Here is a 25718-nt window from a genome sequence, read left to right as displayed (position 1 = left end):
AAGATGTTTTTGGCTGTGACAGCTAGAAGGGAGGGTGGCACTGACATCTGGTGGACAGAGGACAGAAATGCTGCTAAATATCCTAAAATGCCCAAAATAGCACCCTAATGAAAAAAAATTATCCATCCCCAAATATTACAGTGCCGCTTTTGAGAAACCTGGTATAGAGGTATAGGCACGTCATTCCTTCCAGTACTGTCCATGTAATTTTCTGGTTTAACAATTTCCCTGGGGTTTAATCCACTGTGTAGTCCGTTCCTAAGACCCTCTACATATAAGGCATGATCCAGCATGTATATAAAAGGAAAGCTTTCACTTGTTATCAGATGAAGATGAGAATATGCTTAGGTAGCTGCATTTCTATAGCTTGAAGCTTCCTTTTAAGCAGTCATGTCTTCTCTGTGACTCTCTCTGAACACAATTAATCTCAGCTCCACATGACTAAAAAACACCCAGGATCAAATCTTCTAACTGATTGATTTCATGATCACAATTTTCTGAAGAGTTGGAGAATCAATACAATCAATAAAAAATTACTTTATTGCTATTGACGATAACATATAGTCAACCAAAACAAATCAAGAACTACTCTGCCAATTTCATTACTGCACCTTCAACAAAATGCAATACTATGATAAATACACAGACAAATGGACAGATGCACACACACCCTTTGGGGAATATCAATGATTGCTTTATTTTCATTTTATTCTTTAAACAAATGCTTTACCTTGGAATGCTGCTGGAGGATATTGAGGATGATACCCAGCTGGGAAATTTGTTCCTGGGTGAGGAGCATTCATTTGTGAATCTGTAATTCAAGGAGAGTTAAGCTTTAACAAAATACACATTAAAAAATAAAATATAATGTTTGTGGATAGATAACTTCATTTGCATGATTTTGTGCTATATTGAAATAGAGTGAATTCTTCACTTAACACAAGTTGTGCCTGTTATCAGAATTATTTTGCTACAGAATCCTGTGTCAAACAAATTTCCTTTAAAAATGTTTTTAACTGATTTTTAGAGAGAAGGAATGGGAGAAGGAGAGCAACATCGATTTGAGACTGAAACATCCTGCATGCATGTCTCTCCCTCCCCACAACCAGGATCGAACCTGCAACCCAGGCATGTGCCCCGACCAAAAATCGAACTGGCAACTTTTTTGGTGCACAGGACGATGTCCAACCAACTGAGACACACCAGCCAGGGTAAACATATTCCCTTTTGGATAAAATTAAATAGCTAAATTCACAGGGGTTGAATTTCTAGTTTTCAACTATGCTGGATGAGTGTTCACTTCCATAGTTTGATTTTGTTGGTATTAGAAAAGAGATGGTTTTAAAACCACATATAGAGTGTGAAGAGATAAATAAAACTAGTGGGATGTGACAATGGTAATGGAAGAATTACAGATGATTTTAAAGATATCTATAATCATGGAATTTTTTCATATTTAAAATAATGCATATATATTTATTTAAATATATTTTTATTGATTTTAGAGAGGAGAGGGAGAGATAGAAACATCTATATATACTAGAGGCCCGGTGCACGAAATTCGTACACGGAGGGGGGTTGTGTCTCAGCCCAGCCTGTACCCTCTCCAATATGGGACCCCTCAAGGGATGTCCGACTGCCTGTTTAGGCCCGATCCCTGGGATCGGGCCTAAACGGGCAGTCGGACATCCCTCTCACAATCCAGGACTGCTGGCTCCCAACTGCTTGCCTGCCTGCCTTCCTGATTGCCCCTAACCGCTTCTGCCTGCCAGCCTGATCACCCCCTAACCACTCTGCTGCCAGCCTGTTTGCCCCCAACTTCCCTCCTCTGCTGGCCTGGTTACCCCTAACTGCCCGCTCCTGCAGGGTTGATCACCTCCAACTGCCCTCCCTTGCAGGCTGGGTGCCTCCCAACTGCCCTCTCCTGCTGGCCATCTTGTGGTGGCCATCTTGTGTCCACATGGGGGCAGGATCTTTAACCACATGGGGGCAGCTATATTGTGTGTTGCAGTGATGCTCAATCTGCATATTACTCTTTTATTAGATAGGATAGAGGCCTGGTACAGGGGTGGGGGCCAGCTGGTTTGCCCTGAAGGGTGTCCCTGATCAGGTTGGGGTTCCCTTGGGGTGTGGGGCGGCCTGAGCGAGGGGCCTGTGGTGGTTTGCAGGATGGCCACGCCCCCTGGCAACCCAAGCAGAGGCCCTGGTATCTGGAATTTATTTTCCTTCTACAATTGAAACTTTGTAGCCTGGAGCAGAGCCAAGCCTGGGGCTCCCTCCGAGGCCCACAGCCATTTGTGTTGGGGTTATAATTGAAACTTTGTTGCCTTAAGCAGGTGGGCCCAGCCAGAGTGTGCGGAAAGCTTTGCTTCCCCTGTTGCTGCTGGCAACCCTGGCCTGCTCTCTCAAGCTCCATTCTGCCGCCATTTGTTTGAATTTGTTTACCTTCTATAATTGAAACTTTGTAGCTTGAGTGGAGGCTTAGGCCTGCAACGGCTGGCAGAAAGCTTGGCTTCCTCTGTTACCTAGGAAACTTTGCTCTCTGTGGCTGTAGCCATCTTGGTTTGGGTTAATTTGCATGCTTGCTCTGATTGGATGGTGGGCGTGGCTTGTGGGTGTGTCGGAGGTATGGTCAATTTGCATATTTGTCTATTATTAGATAGGATAAAAGCCTAAGCAACCAGCCAACCGGCCAATTGGCCAGTAGCTATGATGCGCACTGACCACCAGGAGGCAGACGCTCAATGCAGGAGTGGAAACCACAGGCATGGAAACATGGAACAGACTGATGAATCTCAGAGGGAAGGGGTAAGGAGGAGGACAGGAAGAGATTAACCAAAGATCTTATATGCATACTAGATTCATGCACCGGTGTGGTCCCTCGGCCTGGCCTGCACCCTCTCCCAATCTGGGACCCCTCAGGGGATGTCGGAGAGCCAGTTTTGGCCCGATACCCACAGGCCAGGCCAAGGGATCCCAGCACTGGGCCTCTAGTCAATGATAAGAGAGAATCACTGATTGACTGCCTCCTGCACACCGCACACTGGGGATCAAGCCTGCAACCTGGGCATAGGCCCCCACCGGGAATTGAATCCTGACCTCCTGGTTCATAGGTCAATGCTCAACTTCTGAGCCATGCCGGTGGCCAGACTATATCCGTATTTAAATATCCTTTTCATGCTTACTCTGGGACTTCCCTAATAAGGTTGACCAAAGTGAATTCTAATATTTGACTGATTTTGACTTATGAAAATCAAAACTGAGTTAATTACAATAAACTAACAGGTTAAATGTTATTATTTGCTAATCAAACGATATACAATGTGCCTTAACAAATCCTAATATATGTACAAATAGTTCAACATCATAGTTCTTCATAATTATGTTTCTCCAGTTATTCATTTAGTGGCCATCCCAGCCGGATAATAAGTATCTCTTGTCTCACCCTGAGTTAGGCTCTGGGGCTACACTGGTACTGTCTTCATGGAACATATAGTCTGTGGACTCTCTACTTTTATTATGTCCTCCTCTCTTTCATATGACTTACTAACAGTAAATTCAAAGTTTCTTTTGGAATCATGGGGACATGGCATCAATACAGAAGAAAATGTTGTCCTGACATTTGTAGAGGGCCCCCTGGGAAGACACATGGACATTCTTTAGCTTGCTGTTGACTAAGCCCAAGATATTTGACAGAGTCATGTCAGTTGCACCCCGCCCCAGGAGTGCGGAGGTGTTGTCATTTCCTGGCTTACCTTTGTCTAGGTTCCAGAAGAGGGCTTTGAGATGTGGAACCAGTCTAGCACAGGAAAAGAGGAAATGAAATAGACCTGGGCCCTCCCAAGCTCCTTTAATCTTGTTTTCCAGTGAACCCCCTTGTATATGGGAGTATAAATAAATGTGCTGCGTGGCTCAGGGATTAGTCTGTCTCTCCAGCAGAAGAGGTCAGCAACCCACCCGGGACCCAGCTTGCATCTACTTCTGTGTCTCTTTATTTCTTTACTAGTAGCCCGTTTGCACGAAGATTCGTGCAATAGACCTTCATTCACCTGGCTGCCTGCACCAGTTTTCTGCCGGCACCAGGGACCCAGGCCTTGGCTGTGGCCACTGCCCTCTACCTTCTTTCAGGGTCCCGGCTTGGCCCTGGGCGGTGGCCTTGGGCTCAGCTGCACCCAGCGTCCCTGCGACCCGATTGCAGGAGCAGACCCCCAGGTCGGCTCGCTCTGCCATCGGAGCAGGCACCCGGCTGGCGCCCAAGGCCCGGAAAGCCCCTGGCGGCTTTCCGGTCCATGGGCTCGGCCGCACCGCACCCCAGCCGGGTCCCTGCTCTGATCGTAGCAGGCACCCGGCTGGCGCCCAAGGCCCGGAAAGACCCGGGCGGCTTTCCGGTCCATGGGCTCGGCCGCACCGCACCCCAGCCGGGTCCCTGCTCCGATCGCAGCAGGCACCCGGCTGGCGCCCAAGGCCCGGAAAGCCCCGGGCAGCTTTCCGGTCCTTGGGCTCCGCCGCACCGCACCCCAGCCGGGTCCCTGCTCCAATCGTAGCAGGCACCCGGCTGGCGCCCAAGGCCCGAAAGCCCGGGCGGCTTTCCGGTCCTTGGGCTCCGCCGCACCGCACCCCAGCCGGTCCCTGCGATCGGAGCAGGCGCCTGGAAAGCCACCGGCCCCAGCGTCCCTGTAAAGGTTTCCTGATGGGCGTGGCTTGGTTGGTGGGCGTGGCTTGGGCGTAGCGAAGGTGCGGTCAATTTGCATATTTGTCTATTATAAGGTAAGATTTCTCAATCCCTGGACGCCTCTATCAAGAACCAGTTTCATCTCTCTCCGTGCTGGCCACGGAAAAGGGAGATCCCCGCCGCATCAGGCCCCCGCAAACATTCAATCTGACACCTCCCCTGTATGCTTCTCTTTCATGAGCCTTTTAAGATCACTCACTATGTGGTTTCAGCAGGAAGGCTGGACTGTGGGCCCACTTCCTCCATTCAATTGCTTCATAATAAGTTCAGCAGAATGGAGTCCAGGGAGACTGTAAACTCAGGCAACAGAGCAACTTCCATCAGGGCTTTCCCCTGGACAGACACACCAAATTGTCGCAGATTTCTGAATTACTGCAAGCCATTTTTTCCCAACTATTCTCTTCTGTTTTTTAGCATCACATGAGTGGCTCTGCTTAGTTCTCTAGCTCTCAAGGCTTTGCCCAGAGTCCCTACTCTCAGCGTGAGTTAGAGACAACAGGATCGGACTCAATGGATCTGGAAGAAACAAACTGCAAATCTGACTTAAAGACCTACCCTTAAATGATATGTCACACTTTGGCACCTCTGAGCAAGTACCATTGCTCACAATAGTGAAAATACACATATGTCCATGACATCACAGAATCAAGAAATTAGGACCTTATCTCTGGGATTTTGGTACCAGAGCAATGATCCTGGTAACAGAATTAGTAGAAATTCATACAAACAGAAATATATGAATGGGCAAGTGGTCAAGTAGAGCAAAGAGCATATGAATTACAAATGAATTTGTGAAATGCAACCTAAAATGACATAAAGTCATAGGAGTATCACATTGTTATAAAGGTATTTCATTTTAATTTATATATGTATATTTATACACATATGTACATTTCACTTCTATTGATGCATACACATACATACAATTTATATATGTGAAACTGAAGAGTTAAAAGGTGATTGTGACTATGGCCAAAATAATCTTTCTAAAGTTATCTGAAGCATCCTAAAATTTACATCAAACAAGTGAAATGTACATATGTATTTAATCTTATTTACAAAACGCAAAGCTTTATATAACTTACATTTAAAAAGCTTTGCATTTTGTAAATAAGATTAAATTAACATAGCAAACATTAAGAGAAAAATCATGAAACTTCCTGAAGAAGAGCCAAAGTTTCTGGTCCTAATAAATATATACATGTAGCAAGGCTGACACTGTGGTGAGAGATAAACATCTTTGGCTACCTATACAAAGTTAAAGAGAGAATATAAATCCTTTAAGAACACAGGACTTTTTAAAAAATATCCCCCTTCCCCACATATTGCTTTAGGTTTTTAATCAGACAATGTCTTATTACATGCTTGGTCAATACCTAACTTATTTAGAATTTTCTTGAAAGAATAAAAAAAAGCCAGAATATAATAATTGGTATTTATTTAAAACTATTCACATGCGTATGTTATGAAACACATATTAGGGATTTATGTGAGGATTTTATCACAATGAACTGACATATTACATTTATTTTGTTAATTAATATGACTTGAATAATCTTTATGAAAATGAATATACACACAAAAGGGAAAACTGGTCTGGATGAAATATAGTATAAATTATACAACATATTTTCCAGTAGGCCTAAAATTTCTTAAGTTTAAGGCATTTTTATTTTTAAAGAAAAAATTATTGGTAGTGAATATTTGTAGATACTGTATATCAAAACACTGAACTAGACTTTGGATTCTGAAGAATAAACAACAAAAAGCAAATTATATTATTTCAGAAACTGAATAAAACATCTGATAAGTAATGTATTAACAGCAGATTTAACATTATAAGAGAAAAGTAAATACATAATCTACTTACTTTGTTTGTCCATGATTTTAAAAGGTCTGAAAAAGAAGACCTGATATTAATACATCAGCTGTAATTTTATAGGTCAAATATGACTGTTAAAACAAGATACTCTGAAAGTCTATATGCACATAAGATATTCCTCTATTCATCTAGTTTATCAGAATCTGATCATTTCAACCCTTTGGTCTTGATCCATTCCCTATTGCTATATTTCTGAGTAGGACTTCGAAAGTTGTGGGTCAGCCAGGTGGTGGACAGCTCAGGGCTGGGCTCCAAGCGTGGTCCAGCATGAGAGAGAAACATTAGCTATCAGGTCCACTTGTGCAAACACCTCTGGAAATCCCAGGTCCTGTGGATGTGTTCTGCCCAGCATGGATGGTAAATCTGAAAAGGCCTGACCCTTTGTGCCATATTTTAAGACCTGTTTTTAGCCAGATAACCCACCCTTAGGGGTTGTCATAGTTGTAGTTCCATGACAATCTAACTGAAATTTTGTATTTGTTTATTTCTATTGAAAAATAAATAATAATAATAAACATTGTACTCAGTACTTCTGCCTTCCAGTGCCTTGAACCCATCCTATATTTCCCCACTCCTCCCCATTTCTTATCTCTCCACTTTATATCCCAACCCCCTATATGCCTGTTAATTTCAATTAATACATGAAGCAAAAACTCTGTTCCCTGACTCTTTTATCTTGGACTCACACACTAACATAAACCAGACCCGACTTTCCTAAGACCTCTCGTCTTGCTATCACTTTATTAATGCCTCCTCCTGTACTATCTTAAATGGTAAATTTTAAAAAATCAATTGATTCCTCTATATTCTTTACTAAAATCTGGTGTTCCTAGGAAGAACTCATGTTCCTACTCTCATTTTAATTTTTTGTTGTTGTTAATCCTCATCCAAAGATATTTTTTCTATTGAATATTTTAGAAAGAGAGGAAGGGAGGGAGTGAGGGGGGAAAAAGAAAAAGAGAGACAGAGGGAAGTATCAATGTGAGACACACCGACTGGATGCTCCCCAATAGGGGCAGGAGATCAAACCGGAAACGCAGGTATATGCCCTTGACCAGGAATTGAACCTGCGACCCTTTGGTGCACAAGCCGATGCTCTAACCACTTAGCTACACCGGCCAGGGTTCATTTTAATTTCAAGCATAAAATTTTGTAAACTAGTAAAACTCTTATGAACATTCCAATTATAGTCATCTCTTAATTATGTGTGCTCAAGAAATTCAGCAATCCTCTCTAATAAAATGGTAATATGCAAATTAACCATCACTCTGCTACAGAAGCCACGCCCACCAGCCAAGCCACACCCACCAGCCAATCAGGGCGACTATGCAAATTAACCCCATCCAAGATGGCTACAGCCACAGAGAGCAAGGTTTCCCTGGTAACAGAGCAAGCCAAGCTTTCAGATGGCCATCAGGAGAGGGCAGTTGGGAGGCACCCGGCCTGCAAGGGAAGGCAGTTGTGAGGGACCAGGCCTGCAAGGGAGGGCAGTTGAGAGGGACCAGGCTTGCAAGGGAGGGCAGTTGGAGATGATCAACCCTGCAGGAGAGGGCAGTTAGGGGTGACCAGGCTGGCAGAGGAGGGAAGTTGGGGGTAAACAGGCTGGCAGGGGAGCAGTTAAGCATCAACCAGGCTGGCAGTGGAGTGGTTAGGGGGTGATCAGGCTGGCAGGCAGAAGCGGTTAGAGGCAATCAGGAAGGCAGGCAGGCAAGCAGTTGGGAGCCAGCAGTCCTGGATTGTGAGAGGGATGTCCGACTGCCCGTTTAGGCCCGATCACACCAGGATTGAGCCTAAACGGGCAGTTGGACATCCCTCTAGGAGTCCCAGATTGGAGAGGGTACAGGCTGGGCTGAGGGACAACCTCCCGCCGTGCATGAATTTCGTGCACCGGGCTTCTAGTGGTTGAATAATTCGGAATGGGTTTACTTGGCTCTTGAATAAAGCAAAACATTTGTTTGAGTTACTGATTTGACTTCCTGGATTTTTGTAGAATAACAGTAACCTAAATTTTCATTAGTTAGTCAGAAACCAACTGTTGTGGACCTCATCAGGCTAAAAGATTAAAATTTATATTTTTTTCTTTCAGTTAATCTATAAGATGATCAATAATTAAATAAACATATATGCAACCAAAGTTGGCTAAAAGTTTTCATAGGCCACATTCATGTTTTAGGTTAGGAACAGTAAAAGGAGATTAGTCATATGTAACACATGCCATGGTTACTTTTGTTAATCTCACATTTCCAAGATCCAATATTATACATTAAAAAATAATACCCATTAACTTAAAATATGCTAAGAGTACCTTCATAGATATATAAAATTAAAAGACTAAGGTTGTGGAGTAGAATTAAAGTATATCCTTTCATCAACATGCTGAATGGGGCATCTCTAAAGTTTTTATTTATCCTCTATTGTTCATATGACAGCCCTCTTTAATATGATTAGTCAAAAAATATACCTTTAACCAATTATACAGCAAATTTAAGGGACCATTGTTTCTATCATTCTCTACTTGCCTACAATGTCAGAAGTGTACTAATTTCAAGGAGAAATCCTGAATAATACCTGGAGGAGGAACACAGACAAGCCCTCCTGTGTGTTTCTGTGGAGGGAGAACTTTAAAATTACTAAAATAAAAAATTTTACTTAAAAAGTAAAATATTTTTAATTTAAAAATATATGTTTTTACATTTAGTTGTTTGAGGCTGGGGAGTCCAGGGCCAGTCAGAAAGAACGAGTATGCCAGAAAGAGGAAATCATTAACAAATGCTGTGAATTGGAGAGAAAAAAATGGCAGTGGAATAGACAGATGTGTCCCGAGCCTTGTCCCAGAGCAGATAGAAAGAACAGTTGAGCCGAAACTGGTTTAGCTCGGTGGATAGAGCGTCGGTCTGCGGACTGGAGGGTCCAAGGTTCGATTCCGGTCAAGGGCATGTACATTAGTTGCGGGCAAATCCCCAGTGGGGGGTGTGCAGGAGGCAGCTGGTCGATGTTTCTCCCTCATCGATTGTTTCTAGCTCTCTATCCCTCTCCCTTCCTCTCTATAAAAAAATCAATAAAATATATATTTTAAAAAAAAAGAAAAAAGAAAGAACAGCTGAGGGTCGCACGGGGAGTGTTTGTTGGTGAGTTAAGGGACAGCTATACTCCAGGAGAAGGTGGGGGACGGCTGGACGGGGCTCCCCCGGACGGGCAGCCCCCACTGCTACTGGGTTCCCTCCTGGAGCCACCGGCTCGGACGCAGAGACCCTGCCATCTTGAAGGGGAAAGGATGTTATCGGAAGCCTAAAAATCTACAACTGTGACACTCACCGAACAACTGCGAGCCCCAGAACACCAGTTCCCAATTGGCGCAAACACACAGATTCAGAGGAGGTCTATACTCCATCACGGAAAGGTCAGATTTCGCCTGGGATAAGGTGAGGTCTCTGTTCCCGGCAGGACAGAGAAAGCATGCACTGCGGGAGCTGGAGGACCAGGGGAAGTCCGCACCTAGAAAAATCTGTGGCTGTTGGGGCTGGCGTGATCTGTGAATGTGGAAGGGGGTCCTCAGAGCTGCTAACAGAAGGGATCTCTAAAAAGCAACCCATTTTGATCGGACTCAAAAGGACAGCCTAAAAATTTTAAAAGTGTGCCGGCTGCTTAGACCCAATAGGGAAAGGAGGACTACACAGACTTGCCTGCAGCCCCGTTGTTCGCACACTTGGGCTTTTTCCTCTTCAAATCCTTGCTTCTGATTACTAAGCCCAATACATAGGATCATCCAGTTGGGGACACCCTGGGAGACTGCAGGGGAAAGTTGTTTTTCTGGAACCTGGGGATCAGAGCGGGGAGTGACCGTCAGAGCCAGCTCTGAGGCAGTCCACTCCCACAAACCGGTATTGAGTGCCACAGGGAAAGCAGGATCTAAGCACTGGCTAGAGAGGACCTATAGACCCAGAGGTCAATCCAGAAACACTGCTACCCAGGGGCTGAATCACAAATTGACTCTTGTGTAATCACAAATAAAGGAATACGAGAAATTAAGACACTGCCTGCTTAAAAATCAGGACTGGCTTACAACACAGAGGAACAGTGGAATGCAAGGAACTGCAATACTGTCCTGACTGGGAAACAGGCATGCCAAACAGAACAATAGAGGAAGTGATTGACCTTCACTACTGCACATTTTATTTTTAATTTTTTTTAATTTTTTTATTTTTTCATCTTTTACTTAAAAAACCATTTTTTTCTTTTTTCCTCACTTGATTTTACATTTTTAATTATTACATTTTTATGTTCAATCAGTATTATTACTACTACTATTTTACCTTTTTTTAAAAAAAAGTGTCATTTTATTTTCTCTTTATTTTACTTTGGGATTAGTGTTCTACATTCTATTTTCATCTTTCCTTTAGCATCATTTTACTCTATCTCAACTTTACCTTTGTGCCATTACTCTCTTCCTAACTTTTCCCTTTTTTTGTCCTGTTTCTCTTACCCTTTTCCTTCTTTAGATTTTCCGTATTCTTTTTTTTAACCCGTTAAAATTTCACCCTACTTATATATCTAATTTCCAATCCCTTGCTCCACGTCCATACACATCTCTCTCTTCTCTGTCTTAGCTATCCAAAAAATTGTTTTTCTCTCTGTCCTTTTGTTGTTGTTTGCTTGAATGTTGATTATATCAATTTTTTATGCTTTTTTGTGAGATTGTTTTGCATATTCTTTTTTTCATTTTGTTTTTTTTTTGTTTCCTTTGTTTTTGTTTGTTTTTTGCTTCTGTTTTCCGTCGCCTCGCTTGATATTAGTTGTTGTTTGTAGTTTGTATTAATCTCCAGGTTGCTGGCATTTGCTGGTATTAGTGGCTGTTCTATTGGAGTTTTCTCCCCATATATATAGTTTGATCCCCTTTTCTCTCTAATTCTCTTTCTTTGCTCTCTTACTTTTTTTTTTCATTTTCCCAATTTCATTTTGGCACTCCTTTTTTCCTCCTCTTCTTTGTTCTCTCCTATCCTCTAATTTGCCTTTCTCTGGTGGTCACCTTTATTTGGATTTATTAATATCGTGAATACATTTCTGTTCAGTGCCTTGTGTATTGTACCTGGTTGTGTTGTATTTTGTGCCTTTAAATCAATGCTGGAGAGAGAGAACAACATAACCAGACATCCGGAGAAGAGAGACCATGGGAGACAAAGAAACAGCCCGCATATGAAAGAAAAGCAAGCATCACCAGAAAAGGAAGTAAACGAAATGGAGGCAAGCAACTTGTCAGAGGAATAATTCAGAGAAATGATCATAAGGTGGCTGAAAAGAATGGAAGACAAATTCGACAATATGAGCAAAAACCAAGAGGAAATGAAGAACAAAGAAGAAATGAAAAATGACATCGCTGCTGTAAAGAACTCAATAGAAAGCATCAAGAGTGGACTAGAAGAAGCAGAGGACCGCATCAGTGAGCTACAAGTAGATATTTTTTCTACTTGGAAAAAATATCCAAGTAGAGCAGCTTCTAGAAAAAAAAATTAAAAAGCAGGAGGAGAGCCTCAGGGAACTCTGGGACAACACACACAAAAAAAACATCCGAATAATAGGGCTTCCAGAAGGAGAGGAAACTGAGGAAGGAATAGAAAACCTGTTTGAAGAAATAATGACAGAAAACTTCCCTGATATAGGGAGGAAAAAACCCACACAAATCCAAGAAGCTCACAGAGTCCCAAGTAAAATGAACCCCAAAAGACCAATGCTAAGGCACATTATAATTAAATTAGCCAACACCAATGACAAAGAATCTTAAAATTGGCCAGAGAGAGACAGAAAGTTACCTACAAAGGAACCCCCATCAGACTAGCAACTGATTTCTCACCAGAAACTCATCAGGCCAGAAGGGAATGGAATGAAATATACAAAGTCATGCAAAGGAAGGGTCTGAATCCAAGAATACTGTACCCAGCAAGGATATCAAACAAAGTTGAAGATGAAATCAAGAGCTTCACAGACAAAAAAGGACTAAGGGAATTTATTACCACCAAACCAGCAATGCAAGTAAAGCTAAAGGGTCTGCTGTAAAGAAAAGAAATAGAAAGCGAAGAAGGAACACAGGGGTAAAGAATAAAAATGGTGACAAATAAGTACCTATCAATAATTATAAATGTAAATGAATTAAATGCCCCAATAAAAAGACATAGTGTAATGGATTGGGTAAGAAAACAAGATCCATATATCTGCTGTCTACAAGAAACCCACATCAGAAAAAAAAGACGCACACAGACTGAGGGTGAAAGGATGGAAAGAGGTTTTCGAGGCGAATGGAAATGAAAAAAAAAGTTGGGTAGCAATACTTATATCTGACAAATTAGATCTCAAAGTGAAGAACATAAAAAGAGATAAGGAAGGCCAATTCATAATATTAAAGAGAGCAATCCAACAAGAAGAAATAACTCTGGTAAACATATACGCACCCAATACAGGAGCACCCAAATACATGAAAAAAACTCCTGTAGGATATTAAGGGAGAGATTGACAGCAACACAATCATAATAGGATACTTTAATACCCCACTATCACCATGGGACAAATCCTCTAAACAAAAAACCAGCAAAGAAACATCAATCCTAAATGACTCACTAGACCAGATAAAATTAATTGACATCTTCAGAACATTTCACCCCAAAGCCATAGAATATAAATTCTTTTCAAGTGCACATGGGTCATTTTCAAAGATAGACCATATGCTGGATCAGAGGCAAAGTCTCTTCAAATTCAGGAAGATAGAACTCATATCAAGCATCTTCTCAGATCACAGTGGAATAAAACTGGAAATCAACTACAATAAAAACAATCCAAAAAAAATCAAACACATGGAGACTAAACAGCATGCTATTAAACAATGACTGGGTTACCAGAGAGATCAAGGAAGAAATAAAAAACGTCGTGGCAACAAATGACAATGAAAACACAACAAACCAAAATCTATGGGACACAGAGAAAGCAGTCTTGAGAGGGAAGTTTATAGCTCTACAAGCCTACTGCAAAAAACAAGAAATAATAGTAATAAATTACCTAACCCTACAACTCAAAGAGTTAGAAAGAGTGCAACAAGAAAAGTCCAGTGTAAGCAGAAGGAAGGATATAATAAAGATCAGAGCAGAGATAAACGACATAGAGACCAAAGAAACAATACAAAAGATCAACAAAACCAAGAGCTGGTTCTTTGAAAGAATAAACAAGATTGATGAAGCTTTAGCCAGCCTCAACAAGAAGCAAAGAGAGAGGACCCAAATAAACAAAATCAGAAATGAAAGAGGTGAAATAACAACAGACCCCCACAGAAATACAAAGGATTATTAAAAATACTAGGAACAACTCTATTCCAACAAACTGGACAACCTGGATGAAATGGACATATTCCTAGAAAAATAAAACCTTCCAAAACTCAATCAGGAAGAATCTAAACATCTCAATAGGCCAATACCTAAGGAAGAAATTGAAGCAAGTCATCAAAAAGCTTCCAGCAAACAAAAGCCCAGGGCCAGACAGCTTCACAGGGGAGTTTTACCAACATTCAAGGAAGAACTAAAACCTATCCTCCTCAGACTATTCCAAAAAATTCAAGAGGAAGAAACACTTCCAAGCTCCTTCTATGAAGCCAGCATCACCCTAAAAACCAGATAAAGACAACACAATGAAAGAGAATTACAGGACAATATCCCTCATGAACATAGATGCCAAAATCCTCAACAAAATTCTAGCAAATCGGTTCCAGCAGTACATCAGAAAGATCATACACCATGACCAAGTAGGATTTATCCCAGGAATGCAAGGATTGTATAATATCCGCAAATCAATAAACATGATACATCACATAAACAAATTCAGAGATAAAAATCACATAGTTATGTCAATTGATGCAGAAAATGCATTTGACAAAATCTAACACCCTTTCTTGATAAAAACTCTCAACAAGGTGGGAATAGAAGGATCATACCTCAGCATAATAAAAACTATATATGAAAAACCCACAGCTAACATCCTACTCAATGGGCAAAAACTAAAAGAACAGGAACAAGACAGGGATGCCCACTCTCACCACTACTGTTTGACATAGTACTGGAAGTATTAGCCATTGCAATTACACAAGAAAAAGAAATAAAAGGCATCAAAATTGGAAAAGAAGCAGTAAAGCTGTTCTTATTTGCAAATGACATGATATTGTACATAAAAAACCTGAAAGACTCCATCAAAAAAGTAATAGACTTAATAAATGAATTTGGCAATGTAGCAGTACAAAATTAACTCCAAGAAATCTATGGCATTCATATACACCAGTAGTTAACTTACAGAAAGAGTGACTAAAAAAGCAATCCCATTTACCATCGCACCAAAAACATTAATATACCTGGGAATACACTTAACGAAGGAGGTAAAAGACCTATAGGCGGAAAACTACAGGACACTGAAAAAAGAGATAGAGGAAGAAATAAACAGATGGAAGAACATACCATGTTCATGGATTGGTAGAATCAACATCATTAAAATGTCCATACTATCCAAAGCAATCTATAGATTCAATGCACTCCCCATTAAAATACCAATGGCATATTTCACAGACCTAGAAAGAACTCTCCAAAAATTCACCTGGAATAAAAAAAGACCCTGAATAGCCACAGCAATCCTGAGAAAGAAGAAAAAGTAGGTGGGATCTCAATACCAAATATCAAGCTGTATTACAAAGCCACTGTTCTCAAAACTGCCTGGTATTGTCACAAGAACAGACATGTAGACCAATGGAATAGAATAGAGAATCCAGATATTGACCCAAACCACTATGCTCAATTAATATTTGACAAAGGAGGCATGAACATACAATGGAGTCATGACAGTCTCTTCAATAAATGGTGTTGGGAAAATTGGACAGATACATGCAAAAAATGAAACTAGATCACTAACTTACACCATACACAAAAATAAACTCAAAATGGATACAGGACTTAAACATAAGACGGGAAACCATAAAAATACTAGAGGAATCCACAGGCAGCAAAATCTCAGACATATGCCGAAAGAAATTCTTCACTGATACTGCTCCTAGGGCAATGGAAGCTAAAGAGAAAATAAACAAATGGGACTACATCAAAATAAAAAGCTTTTTTACAGCAAAAGAAACTATCAACAAAACAACTAGAAATCCCACTGTATGGGAGAACATATTTGCAAATGCTATCACTGATAAAGGTTTAGTCACCAACATCTACAGGCAACTTATACAACTTAATAAAAGGAAGATAAAAGATCCAATAAAAAAATGGTCAACGGACCTAAATAGAATCTTTTTGAAAGAAGACAGAAGGAAGGCCAAGAGACACATGAAAACATGCTCAAAGTCACTAATTATCTGAGAGATGCAAATCAAAATGACAATGCGGTACCATCTCACACATGTCAGAATGCCTATCCTCAACATATCAACAAAGGACAAGTGCTGAAGAGGATACGGAGAAAAAGGAACCCTTGTGCCCTGCTGGTGGGAATGCAGACTGTTGCAGCCACTGTGGAGAACAGTATGGAGTTTCTTCAAAAAACTAAAAATGGAACTCCCATTTGACCCAGTAATCCCACTTCTAGGAATATATCCTAAGAAACTAGAAACATCAATCAGAAAGGATATATGCACCCCTATCTTCATAGCAGCATAATTTACAATAGCTAAGATTTGGAAACAGCCTAGATACCCATCAGCAGATGACTGGATCAGAAAATTATGGTACATCTACACAATGGAATGATATGCTGCCATAAAAAAGAAGGAATTCTTACCATTTGCAGCAACCTGGATGGAAGTGGAGAGCATTATGCTAAGTGAAATAAGCCAGACAATGAAAGAAAAATATCACATGATCTCACTCATTTGTGCATAATAAAGAACATTATAAACTGATGAATAAAAAGATAGATACAGAGGAAGTAAGGCATCAAACAGACTGTCAAATTACAGTGGGAAGGTTAGGGAGAGGTGGGGGAGATAAGAGATCAACTGTAGGACTTGTATGCATGCATATAAGCATAACCAATGGACGCAAGACACTGGGGGGGTGAGGGCATGTATGGGAGTCAGGTGGGGGGGGCAATGGGAAGATATGTACATATGTAATACCTTAATTAAAAAATGGTAAAAAACAAAAGAAAAATGCTGTGCATTGCATCAGGAAAAGGTGAAAGCTCCTGAGCAATGGAGTGTCGTGATTTAACAAGTCCTTCCCAAATGAGTACCAACCTGAATTTCTTTCTTTCATAGGGTCAGAGATCATTCTCTCCCTGTACAGAAATCCAAGGAAGAGAAACTAAACGGACTCCAAAACAGAGCACACTGGTTCTTATTTGCTTTTTCCCTTCCTATTTGATTACATTATTTTGAGTCTTAAACTACAAGTTTGTAAGGATGAGTATCTGCTGGGAAAAATACTGTGTAACACAATCTGGGCTCTCATTTTCCCATAGCGTTTAGAATTTTCACTATTATGTAATACCTCAAGCATAAAAATGGTATGTCATAAGCTGTGGTGCAAAATGTTAAGTGACAGGCGGAATAAAGCACTTGTGGATTAAAGATATCCACTATGTTCATCCTTATCCACTATTTGCTGTTTTAAGGATCTTTTGGTTTTCTCAAACTTAATGGGTCTATCACAAGACATAACATCACTCAGCTTTGGAAATGACAGAATTGAGTCTTGGGTGAATTAGTTCCTTAATTAACATGATACCTTTAATTAAATAATGCCTCCCACTACTTCTATAAGGAACAAATTCCAAAAAACATCTTCCAAGACAGAGAAAGTCATATTTATCCTATATAGCAATGGTTCTCAACCTTTCTAATGCCGCGACCCTTTAATACAGTTCCTCATGTTGTGGTGACCCCCAACCATAAAATTATTTTTGTTGCTGCTTCATAACTGTAATATCACTACTGTGAATGAATCGTAATGTAAATATCTGTGTTTTCTGATGGTCTTAGGTGACCCTGCTAGCGGTTCTCAACCTGTGGGTCGCGACCCTCAGGTTGAGAACCGCTGCTGTCGAGCCTAAGACCATCAGAAAACACAGATATTTAAATTACGATTCATTAACAGTAGTGAAATTACAGTTATGAAGTAGCAACAAAAATAATTTTATGGTTGGGGGTCACCACAACATGAGGAACTTATTAAAGCGTCGCGGCATTAGAAAGGTTGAGAACCACTGCTATACAGTCTCTAATAAAGTCATATTATATACTGTACCATTGGAATCTTAATTACTTCAGGACAAATAAGACTTCAAATTATAAACTTCTATGACCAAGAGAAGAAGAAATAGTTCAGCTGATATCCAGTAACCATTCCACAGTTCATAATACAGTGAAACCCTTTTGACCATGTCTTGGGGTCCCAAAATTTCTATCTTGTCGCTTTTAAAAAAGTGTGACTGTAAAATCTGGAACCCAAGGGGGAAGCATCCCTCATTTTGGAAAATCCTAGAACTACTATACCTACAAATTAGGAAAAACTAGATTTGAATTATTTATCCAAATTTGCTTCTTAATCGCCTAGACAAACTAGTTAAATTTTTTTCTCAGATCCCCAAGATGGGGGATATATGTTCTAAATTATTTTAGCAAGTTATTGTCTAAAGTCCATCACATAAATGTCCCTAAATTCCTGCGAATAAGTGAAAATGAGTTATTAGGCTTGGAGGAGGGGAGAAACTGGGCACAGAAACACTTGCTGAGGTAGGTCACAAATAAAATACTTTTTATGTTGTTCAGCTTATGTTCATAGGTAAATTTTGTGCATTTAACAAGCTTTAGTTAACACTGAGGACAAAAATATTTCATCTGTTGAACTGCAATTTTGGTAAAAGGTAAGTAGACTAAAACCAGATGAATTTACACAGATGTTGAGTCCACCAGACCACCAAATACATGTACAAGGTATGTGATGTAAGTGAGGTGGCTAAGGCTGATTTATAAAAGCAAAGTATCTGGTAATGTGGAGTCTTCCTATAAAAGTCTACTCCTGGCCGAAACCGGTTTGGCTCAGTGGATAGAGCGTCGGTCTGCGGACTGGAAGGTCCCAGGTTCGATTCCGGTCAAGGGCATGTACATTGGCTGCGGGCACAATCCCCCTTGGGGGATGTGCAGGAGGCAGCTGGTCGATGTCTCTCTCTCATCGATGTTTCTAGCTCTCTATCCCTCTCCCTTCCTCTCTGTGAAAAATCAATAAAAAAAAAAAAAAAAAGTCTACTCCTGCATTTTATGTTCAAGGAAACAAAACAAAAATGCTCAGAACCACATTGGGATAGCATTTTATAGTAAACTTTGAAGATAAAAGTAGATATTGCATAAACTGGGACCAACTGAGGAAGTGGTGGTCAAGTGTTCTACAAAACTAACAAGTAAACCAAAATGACAAAAGAAACAAAAACAATTTTATGTCAGTTATCCTGGCATGGGTGCTTTATTCCTCCTGCAAAGCTTTTGCTGACAATTCCCAGAGGTCCCTCACAAATTTGTTTCCTTTCCTCCTTATAAATGAGGAAACTACACGCAAAAAGTGAATGGTTACTTAATGCTCACTCACTAGCTGAATTAAAATGATTTATGGTTCATGTGCTTTACGCTCATGTCCTTGATTCATTAAAATTTTTTTTTCCAAATTGTCCAGTTTCAGTAAAACTTGTTAAAAGACTATCTTTATGGGTATCTTTCTTAATAATTTCAAATTTACTCATGGCCACTTTGTTTTTAATAGGCCAGGCTAGAAATTTTGTAAGCACTTACTACATTCAAACTTTTAAAAATGAAAAGCACAGTTGTTAATACTAATTAACAGCTGTACTTTGACTTTTTCAATTTAGCACTATTTAAGAAAGTGCTATACAGTGTGTGTGTATATACACATATATAATGCACATGTACATTTATAAATATTGTGTAAATATTAACTTAGTATAAACTTGTGCCTTTTTTCAAAGAATATTGATGGAAGGCATAGAGCATGTAAAACAGTGTAACAATCACTAGAACAAAATGACAGACAATCCTTTATTCTGAACACTCTAAGTGCTATAAATAAGTACAATGGTGCTATAATAGAGTTATGGGGGCACCAGGTTAGATAGTGGGGACGTGTGTGTCAAGGAAGACAGATCCCAGAGCTGAAGGAAGTGTGTGTGAAGAGTGGGTAGGGTGTGGCATTACAGACAGAGGTAACTGCATAGGTAGAAGTCCTGAGGCTGAGGGAGCTTGTGTCATTCAAGAAAAGGAAAGTTCTGTGAGTTAGACTAGGAGGAAGAGGTCATTAGACATGAGGATGGAGTTCTCACACACTCACTGTCTCCAGCTGCACTTTACACTCTGAAAGGCCAGAGCATAGCCAGTCCAAGGCAAGGCACTTAATTGGTGCTTGTTGATTCAATAGGGGGTGTGTATGGTATGAGTTCATTCCTCTCAGTCAGAAAGAACAGCTCCCTCACACCTTTGAAGGCTGCTTAATCTCCTAGGACCTAGCTATTTCAAATGCCACTTTTCTACTTAAGTGCAGAAGTCCACTCATTTTAAAGCAGCCTTGTGTTCGTTCAGCCTTCAAACTCCTCCAGTCGCCAGGGTAGTATTAAGAGGAACTTGTGCTGTTACAAAAATTCAAGGGAGAAAAAGTGATCCCAAACCGCCTGACACTTGACACTAAGCAAGGGACACTTTGCACAGTACTAATCATGTTCCGGATCTTGCTAAACTAGGAGAAACAATAGTTTCTTGCCTGTTCCTGCAACTGGGAAGTCACCATGCCAGAATTCCAGGAATAAATAAACGCATACATAAAACCCCGGGGAACCAGATAGTAAGCATGGAGAAGGTGAACTCTGTCAAATATTCAAACAAAAAGAACTGATTTTCACTGAGTACTTTCTGCAGTGCCAGATCCTGCCCTAACGAGGTTCACTAACTCAGGCCATCCTCGAACTCCTGTAAGGCTCAACAGTTGTACAGTTCCCAGAATGAGGCAATGGAGGAACTGGCTGAAGTCCCAGCTATTAAGCAGTGCAGGCAGGATTCAGGCAGGCAGGTGGACTCCTGAGTAAGGGTCGGGGCCTCTACCACCGCCTCTCGCTTTCCAAGCTGGTGTTCCAGGGTGCCTGGCACAGCCCACCCACCTCCATTCAGCGTCCACAGTTAAACGACAGCTGGCGGGCTTTGTGACTCGTCCCTCCCGACTGCCCCCACGGCTGGCAGCTCCCCGGGGCCCAGGTTCGTGCCTTGGTTCCAGCTGCTCTGGGGCCGTGAAGACGCCCGCTAGAGGAAGCGGAGCCTGGTTCTGGTTGGCGGCTTCAGCGGGATCCCCGTCAGGGCGAGCTCCTGGCCCGGAGCACCCGGCGGCCGGCCGGCGGGGCCCTTCCTCAGCCCGGCTCCACTTCCGGGCGGCGTCCCGGGCCCCTAGGGTCGCGGTCCCACCAGGCACCCCGCCAATCTCTGTGCAAGCGCAACCCGCCGCCCTAGCGGCCCCGGGTCACCAGCCGCCCCTGAAGGCCCGCGCCAGGCCCGGCTACCGCGCCCCGCGCCCCGCGCCCGGGGACGGAGAAGGCCCCACTCACCTGCGGCTGCCGCTGCTCCCTGACCGCCCCGCGCGGACCAGAACAGGGAACCCGGGCGAAGGCGGTGGCTCTGCGCCCTTTGGCCCCCGGTGGCCCTGCGCGGAGGTCAACCTCCCGGAAGTCACCCGGGTGGGGCCTCCTAGCGACCTGGGCGCCGAATGCGGCTGGGGTTTAGTTTCGTTTCCCGGATCCTACGTATACAAAAGGGTTCCCTGGCGTCCGCGCGCCCGTCCACAGTCCACAGCTGCTGGAGGGGGCGCCGCAGGGACCGCCGCCGCCCTCCTCGCGCTCTGCACCGCCTGGTACCACAGGGGCTGTGTGCTCCCAGCAGCCAGGGACTGGGGCGCCTACACCCGCTGACCTGGGGTCACTACCGGGACTGGGCTGCCGGGTGGGTGGAAGGCGCTTCCTGGACTCTGGCCTCCACCTTCATCCCTTACATTCCTGTCACTTTCAGGGTGGCAGCAGTGAGTGGTTCAGAGCACACAGGTTTTTCTTTGTGGGGCCTTTTCACTTTTGCTCTCTGGCTCTTTGTCTCTCTCAGTCTTTGAGTCTTAACTCTTTTTAAGAGTTAAACCGACCAGATGTGTTTAGAATGTTTAGTTTTTCAGGTCCCTCGGACTGGCAACCAAGCACAATAAATATTTGAACTGAACTGAAGAATTCATTGATTTATTTTTTCTTTTAAAATTTTCATTTACAAAAGTAACACCTGATCTTCCACACAATAAAAGCGAAATAAGCCAGTCAGAGAAAGACAAGTATCACATGCACTCACTCATATGTGGAATCTAATGAACAAAATAAACTGATGAACAAAATAGATCCAGAGACAGAGAAGCATGAAACAGACTGTGGAATCTCAGAGGGAAGGCGGGGTGAGGGGAGGAGTGATTAACTGGAGGACTTAAGTGCATATATCCATAGCCCAAGGACACTTGGTGAAGGCCTGGGAGGGGCGGGTGCAGGGTGGAGGGGGTCAATGGGAAAACAAACAAAGGGGACATCTGTAATGCTTTCAACAATAAAGATTTTGAAAATAATAATAAAAAATAAAATTTTCATTTATAAAAGTAACACATGATCTTCCACACAATAAAGCCAAATATGGAGAAAAGAAGCGAAACATACCTTCTGCACCCCACTCTTCTCCCCATGACACTTAATAGACATTTGAAAATTTACTGAGAGAATAGGGAGGTGGTAGGAGAGAAGGGAGTTGAAAGGGAGGGATATAGGGACATTGAGAAAATAAGACTGAAAAAGGAGGGAGGAAACTGTTAGGGTCAAGGAAGGAGGTACGCATGAGGCCAAAAGTGGTAAAGAATTATAAATTTACTAGAGGTCCGGTGCATGAAATTCGTGCACTTGGAGTTGAGAGGTGTCCCTCAGCCCAGCCTTCACCCTCTCCCAGTCTGGGAGCCCTCAGGGGATGTCAGACTGAAATCCAGCAGTAGGACATCCATAGCCCTGCTGGGGAGGTGGGAGAGGCTCACACTGGGCTTGCCAGCTGTGAGCCTGGCTTCTGGCTGAGCAGCACTCAATCCCACAGAGTGCACTGACCACCAGGGGGCAGCTCCTGCGTTGAGCATCTGCCCCCTGGTGATCAGTGTGCATCATAGCGACAGGTCGTTCCTGTCAATTTGCATATTAGCCTCTTTTTGGTTTTTTTTTGTATTTATTTTTTCCCCATTTTTTAAATTAAGGTATTACATTTGTACATATCTTCCCATTGCTCCCCCCACCTGACTCCCATACATGCCCTCACCCCCCAGTGTCTTGCGTCCATTGGTTGTGCTTATATGCATGCATACAAGCCCTTCAGTTGATCTCTTATCTCCCCCACCTCTCCCTAACCTCCCCGCTCTAATTTGACAGTCTGTTTAATGCTTTACTGCCTCTGTATCTATCTTTTTGTTCATCAGTTTATAATGTTCTTTATTATGCAAAAATGAGTGAGATCATGTGGTATTTTTCTTTCATTGACTGGCTTATTTCACTTAGCATAATGCTCTCCGGTTCCATCCAGGTTGCTGCAAATGGTAAGAATTCCTTCTTTTTTATGGCAGCATAGTATTCCATTGTGTAGATGTACCATAATTTTCTGATCCAGTCATCTACTGACAGGTATCTAGGCTGTTTCCAAATCTTACCTATTGTAAATTGTGCTGCTATGAAGATAGGGGTGCATATATCCTTTCTGATTGGTGTTTCTAGTTTCTTGTGATATATTTCTAGAAGTGGGATTACTGGGTCAAATGGAAGTTCCATTTTTAGTTTTTTGAGGAAACTCCATACTGTTCTCCACAGTGACAGCACCAGTCTGCATTCCCACCAGCAGTGCACGTATTAGCCTTTTATTATATAGGATTGGTCATCTAGAAAACAGATGGGTTGAGCCCCAAAGTGGCGCCAGCACCCAAGGATGGGGAGTCAGAGATGAAGACTTTTTCAGTGGGGGATTCTCTGGACAGGTCCGGATCCTGGGAAAGTCAGGAGGGGAAAGTTACTGGTCTTAGCAAATGGAAGGTGGTTTAAGCTAAAGGGAATGTTGGTTGTCAAACGATCTAAAGGTCAGTTTCCCAGGGGAAGGGAACATAGATTCAATTATTTGATCAGACCTAACAGAAACCAAGTCACTTTGGTTTGAATCCCTTCTCATTTGTGTGACTTTGCGCAAATTGCACTCTCTGTGTCTATTTTTTAATCTGTAAAATGAGGGTAGTAATACTATCTACTCATAGAATTTTAAAAAATCTTTTTTGTTGAAAGTAATACAAGTATTCTTTTTCCCTCTTTGACACCCTCTTCCCTCACCCTTCTCCCCCAAGCCTTCACCAAACTATTGTCTGTGACCATGGGTTAGGCATATAATTCTCCCCTTCCCTCTGAGATTCATTAATCTGTTTTATGAGGATTAAGAAAGTTAAAATATACAAAAAGTTCTGAGTGATGCCTGCCAGAGTAGGCACTAAATAAATTATTTAAAAACATAAACAGGATTATTTTATGTAAAGTGTTCTCTCATGTCTTTCCACCTTATGAAACATCTTGGAAATCTCCTTACCTTTAATACAGAACTGAATGTTGATGTAGTCATCACAGTATACTTTGCTTCCAATTTCATGATTACAAATTATGTCATGGTCATAATCCTTTCACATATCTTTCTGTACACGCCATAGAAACTTATCATTCTGTTCTTCTGCTTGCCAATATAGTCTGAGAATGCTTATTTTACCGCCTCTCTCCACTTCCTAAATATTTCCAAATGTTTGCTATTTTGATTGGCAAGTATTAACTTATTATTGTTTTTGTTAATTCCGATTGTTAGTAATACTGAGTAATTTTTTTCATATTACTACTGAACATTCTACCATATTCTTTTGTGATATGTCTGATATTTAACACAGTTTTTGTTGGATTGGGACATTTATTCCCCCTTTCTTATTTGTTGTGCTCTTTATATACTGTGGATTGAATCCCTGATCTATTAATAAGGTACAATCCTTTTGCCTAGACGGTCTCTGAATTATGTCTAATTGTAAGTTACTTTAGCAATACATAGTTTTCATTTTTAATCATCTTTTACAGTGTTTTCCACTTTTGACTTCTGGGATTTGCATCTATTTTTAGAAAGCTTCCTGTATGCACTCCAGAACATCCAGTATCAGTTCTTTCTTGACACCTGTTTATTCTTTCTTTTTTTTTTTTAAATCAGTACACAACTTTTATTTTTTATAATAGTTTATTTACAATATTATGTCAGTTTCAGTTATATTGATTAGAAATTCTATATCTTACAAGTGATCACTCAAATAAGTCTAGTAATCTGACAATATACATAGTTTTTACAATATTATTGCCTATATTCTCTATGCTATACTCAACATCATTGTGACTCTTTTTATAACCAGAAATTTATATTTAATTTCTTCACCTTTTCATCCATTGCCCCGACACCCTTCCTATCTAGCAAACATCAATTTGTTCTCTGTGTCTATGAGTTTGTTTCATATTTTGTTTTTGTTTTTTTCAGATCCCACATGTAAGTGAAATCATAAGGCATTTGTCTTTTACAGCATGGCTTCTTCCATTTAGCATGGGTTTCAAGGTCCATCTATGTTGTTGCAAATGACAAAATTTTGTTCTTCTTTATGGCTGAGCAATATTCCATTGAATGTGTACCACCTCTTTTTTATCCATGCATCTATTGATAGACACTTATGTTTCTTCCATATCTTGGCTATTGTAAATAATGCTGTAATGAACATAGGATGGTGCATATATCTTTTGGAATTAGTGTTTCAGATTTCTTTGGATAAATACTCAGCAGTGGAATTGCTGTGTCATAAGACAGTTCCATAATTTTTTTAGGACACTCCATACTGTTTTTGTTAGTGGCTACACCAATTTATAATCTCACCAACAGTGCTTGAAGGTTCCTTTTTGTCCACATCCTCACCAACACTTGCTGTTTATTGATTTGTT

At 41.4% G+C, this 25718-nt stretch overlaps 1 protein-coding gene across 5 annotated transcripts in view; it reads right to left on the bottom strand.

Annotated features, from left to right (window-relative positions):
• LOC103303594 (phospholipid scramblase 1-like) overlaps window positions 1-21388 on the bottom strand; it is a 40588-nt gene extending 19200 nt beyond the window's left edge. The window contains exons 1-3 of one of the 5 annotated variants that reach the window (XM_008160586.3): window positions 21228-21388; window positions 6603-6628; window positions 731-811 (exon numbers count right to left, since the gene is read on the bottom strand). In XM_008160586.3, the coding sequence (XP_008158808.2) occupies window positions 731-811; window positions 6603-6615 (94 nt within the window). In that variant the 5' untranslated portion in view covers window positions 6616-6628; window positions 21228-21388. Of the gene's footprint in view, window positions 1-730; window positions 812-3755; window positions 3786-6602; window positions 6629-10297; window positions 12499-21227 lie in introns of those variants that run through there. The other 4 variants (XM_054714116.1, XM_028137720.2, XM_054714117.1 and 1 more) reach the window with 4 other exon arrangements.
• Window positions 21389-25718: the final 4330 nt, after the last annotated feature.

The sequence above is a fragment of the Eptesicus fuscus genome, chromosome 3, assembly GCF_027574615.1.
Source record: "Eptesicus fuscus isolate TK198812 chromosome 3, DD_ASM_mEF_20220401, whole genome shotgun sequence".
In the NCBI taxonomy this organism is placed as follows: domain Eukaryota; kingdom Metazoa; phylum Chordata; class Mammalia; order Chiroptera; family Vespertilionidae; genus Eptesicus; species Eptesicus fuscus.
Note: the sequence above shows the minus strand (reverse complement) of the source record. Positions and strands in the feature narration are given on the sequence as shown.